Source organism: Corapipo altera, unplaced genomic scaffold, assembly GCF_003945725.1.
Source record: "Corapipo altera isolate COAL_440 unplaced genomic scaffold, ASM394572v1 202, whole genome shotgun sequence".
In the NCBI taxonomy this organism is placed as follows: domain Eukaryota; kingdom Metazoa; phylum Chordata; class Aves; order Passeriformes; family Pipridae; genus Corapipo; species Corapipo altera.
This window is the reverse complement of record NW_020884980.1, coordinates 204,774-208,540: the sequence shown is the minus strand read 5'-3', so window position 1 is coordinate 208,540 and position 3,767 is coordinate 204,774. Positions and strand designations below refer to the sequence as shown.

The 3,767-nt window shown below is 46.7% G+C and overlaps 1 protein-coding gene across 1 annotated transcript; it reads right to left on the bottom strand.

Annotated features, from left to right (window-relative positions):
* On the bottom strand, positions 1-2,352 carry LYZ (lysozyme). Its single transcript, XM_027665726.1, has 4 exons — positions 2,156-2,352; positions 1,659-1,817; positions 1,341-1,419; positions 1-984 (listed from the first exon to the last, which is right to left on the bottom strand). The coding sequence occupies exons 1-4, from the start codon at positions 2,310-2,312 to the stop codon at positions 924-926; spliced, it is 456 nt and encodes a 151-aa protein (XP_027521527.1). The 5' UTR covers positions 2,313-2,352; the 3' UTR covers positions 1-923.
* Positions 2,353-3,767: the final 1,415 nt, after the last annotated feature.

Below are 3,767 nucleotides of genomic sequence, written 5' to 3'. Positions count from 1 at the left end.
TTTAAGCAACCCTTTATTGCATAAACATCAAAGCAGTCACTGCCTCCCAAAGCAGAAAGCACAAGAAGAAACAAATATGGTTTCAGTGACATCACCTTCCATTTGTGCACTGTTCCTGGACCCAGCCTTCTTCTGGGAAAAGGACTCATGAACTAAATGGCGAAACATTTCCCTTTCCCAATAGGCTTTCCAACCCATAGTTTCCTCACAGGGATGCTGCCTGCATTCTAGGCTGTGCTTGGTCAACTTCCTCAAAGGATGACAAGAAAAGCCACATTCAGCTGGGCCAGATGTCCATGTTTCAGTGCCCTGTCCCTCACACCAGCCAGAAGCAGATGCTCAGGCAAATTTAAGGAACAAGGTTGTGTTTCATCATAGTTTCTGTTCTCTCTCTGTCAGTGAATTGTACTCCCCACCATAGTCAGTGACTGTCATAATCATAAGGCAACACAGTTCTGCAGGTCTGATACAGCATTCATCAATTTTTGTATTTTCTCACTTCAGACACTCCAATAAAGATAGGCAAAAAAATGAAGGAAGGGGAGGGAGGACTGGAGGAAGGGAGGGATGAAGGAGAATAGAGAAAGACACAAAAAGAGAGAGAAACACTAAATGTTGCAAAGCCCTGTTAGTTAAGGTAACAGAATCTTGAGATGGGATTATGCAAGTAAATGGCTGAAATTCCACCTGTAGTGCCCTGCTGCTAAGCCTTGTTTGTATTAAGCCACCAGCTCTAAGTTCTCTATTTGCATTGCAGCAGTACAAAGGCCTTCCAGGGTCAGTCAGCATAGCCAGCACCCTCTCTACCTTAATAATATGCTTTTAAGTCCCCACACCCATCCATTTCTGTAGCCTCTGTTCCAAACACTCTCACTCTTCACCTCTGGTGATGCTGAGAAAACAATCGATGCCTGTGGAGTGATTTAGCAACCCTTGACAAAGGAACTCAGGTTTTTACCCTGGCAGTGGTTTTTCCAGCCGTACCTGGAGAACAAATACATTATGCAATTTGAGGATTGAATAGGTCATAAAAACAGACTTGGTTAGTCTTTGAGAGTCTTGGGCGAAGAAAGGTGGGCATGAAAGAATCTAAGGGAGCTGGGGGAAGAGAACAAAAAGGGAGATCTCTGGGAGAGGAGGGAAATTTAGGGAGCTAGAGCAGGTGCTGAAAGTGAGGACTCCTCACTACTTTCGGCTCTAGGAGAAGGACTGTGCTAACCTTTACCAAATACAGCTTCTCACCCATTGCTCCCTCTCCCCCCCCGCCCCCCAGTTAGTAGCAGGATTTTTTTTATCTCCTTTGCCCACTCTTCCCCAGTGTCCACTGCAAATATCCTTACCAGGGAGTGAGGCCACGAGCCTCTTGAGCAATCTTCTTGGCACACCGAATATCATCCTCAATATTGTCGTCTTGCAATTCTGTAGAGAAAGGAGAAAAAGTCAGTGTGGAGGAAAGAGGGCCAGAGGAAGAGCAGGGACAGATTGGCAGAAGGAAAGGTGTTCATCAGGAAGGGAAGGTGGGACACTGAGAAGATGGATGAATAGAAGGACACATGGATAGAAATGCCCGGAGCAGCTGCTGGGCAGGAATCATGGACAGAGCAGGTGCTTTCAAGGAGTGGACAAAGAAAAGCTCTTTGTTCTGTCCCACCACTTACTTGAGCAGCTGATATGGCAGGCATTCTTGGCTCCAGCTGTCCTGCCATCGTTACACCAGTACTTGCTGTTGATCTGGAAGATGCCATAGTCCCTGCTCGGCCCGTTGTTGTTGTAGGCTTTGGTGTTGTAGCTGCTCTCGTATTTTATCAGGCACATCCCTGCAGGAGGAGGAGACATCCCACAGGAGAACATCAAACTATGCCCAGGGTAAATAAAAGGAAAGAAGGATTAAGGGCGACTGAAGTTCTGAAGAAGTAATTAAACTGGTGATATTGTAAGCTTGAGAATTGGATGGGTAAATGCTTGGAAGGATGAAGCTCTGGCTGGGAATTTGTTGTGTAAACTAAACAAGGGAGCACAGAAGGGGATGAGGAAGAGAGATGATGAAGTCAAAGGAATGGAGGGACAGAGTAGTGCTGCTGGAACATCACAAAGAAGTTGAGAGGGAGAAGGGTGGTACAGGCAGAGAGGTCCAATGGCAGCTCATCATACTCACAATCAGCAACAGTTTTGCCCACAAAGCCCTCAAATCCATTCCTACGTAGGATCTTCACCATCTCACATCGGGAGATGGTTTTTCCCTGGGTGCCTGGCAGAGCCAGAGCAAGGAAGGCAAGAAGGAAGCCGAGGAACAGCATTGACTTTCTCATCATGCAGTCCACAGCAAGATGTGCCAAAGCAACTTGAGCTGTCTGTCTGCCAAGGACTGCCTTTTATTCCTTCCTCCAGGAGGAGGATCAGTTGGCTAAGCAAGCATGACTGGGAAGTCTGGGCGGTCTTTACAGTAAAAAACCAATAAGGAAGTGGGCCAAACTCCAAAAAAATTCCTGGAAGGTGCCAGTAACTCTTTCACTGGTTCTGCAAGGCTGAGGAATTCCACAGACAATCCAGCAGTCCTCAGTTTGATATTATTCCAAGTATCATGGATCAGAGGTTGTGGTTGCCTTGTGTGGGTGTCATGGCTTAACCCCAGTACTCTGCTGAGTTATTCAATCTCTCCCACTTGGAAGGATGGGGGAGAGAATCGGAAGTTTAAAAGTGAGAAAACTGGTGGGTTGAGACACAGACAGATTAATGGGGAAAACAAAAGCCATGCACGCAAGCAAAGCAAAATAAATATTTAACACACTTCTTCCCATCAGCAGGAAGATGTTCAGCCACCTCCAGGAAAGCAGGGCTCCACCAAATATTAACAGTGGCTTGGGAAGACAAACACCACCTCTCCACATGTCCCACTCCTTCCTCCTTCTTCCCTCAGCTTTATACACTGAGCATGATGCCATATGGGGTGGGCCAGTGTGGGTCAGCTGTCCTGGCTGTGTCCCCCCTTGTCCTGGTTTAGGAATGGTATTCCCCAGTGTAGTACTCCCACTAAAAAGACCATGAGCTGCTCCCCTCTCTGCCTCCATGGGAGGCACAAAAGGCAAAGATCACGGGTTGAGATAAGAACAATTTATTGGAAACAGCAATGAGATGAGAAGATGAACAGTAACAGCAACAGTATTAATAACAAAAGTGTGCAAAAGAGAGAGCAATTCACATGCAGAAATGCCCAGTGTGAACCATGAACAATGAACAAAGGTGGACAAACTGCAACACTTTTCTGATGAATATGTATATCCTGCCTAATAAATACATTTATGTGTTGAGCCAGGGGTGCTCATTAGGCAGGAGCTCTCTCTCCTGCATCAGGCACCATAATAAAGTAATGCCTGCCTAAGGCTACATTGATCTTAAGGAGTTTCATTCCCTAATTTCGGTGACACAGGGAGCTTTAGGAAACCAGCAAAAGGGTGAAGCAAGTGCAGATGCAGGTGGGTGGGGGGAGGCTGTGGGCAGTGATGAAGCACCAACAACCAGAAATCTGAGGGCAACCAAGAGAGACATCAGAGCCTTGGAGCAACTGATTGAGGGAGTTTCTTATCCAAGATATTGTGTTGGAATTGCTACTTTCCCTCCAGCCACAGAACCAGACGTGTCATCTTAGTGGACAATCAGGTTGCTCAGCCACAATCTGGCCTTGGTCAATCCATGGTGACTGTTTCAGTCCCCTTCTTGCCCTTCATGTACTTCTGGGAGGATGGAACCCATGATCCTCCCATGGCTTG

What these genes read in the sequence shown, in the direction of transcription:
- LYZ (XM_027665726.1), bottom strand. Translation starts at nt 2,312, where the DNA reads ATGATGAGAAAGTCAATGCTGTTCCTCGGCTTCCTTCTTGCCTTCCTT. An exon ending in GGGCAAAACTGTTGCTGATT is followed by an intron (nt 1,818 to 2,155) that starts GTGAGTATGATG and finishes CTCCTCCTGCAG; the next exon opens with GGATGTGCCTGATAAAATAC. An exon ending in GCTCGTGGCCTCACTCCCTG is followed by an intron (nt 985 to 1,340) that starts GTAAGGATATTT and finishes TTTGTTCTCCAG; the next exon opens with GTACGGCTGGAAAAACCACT.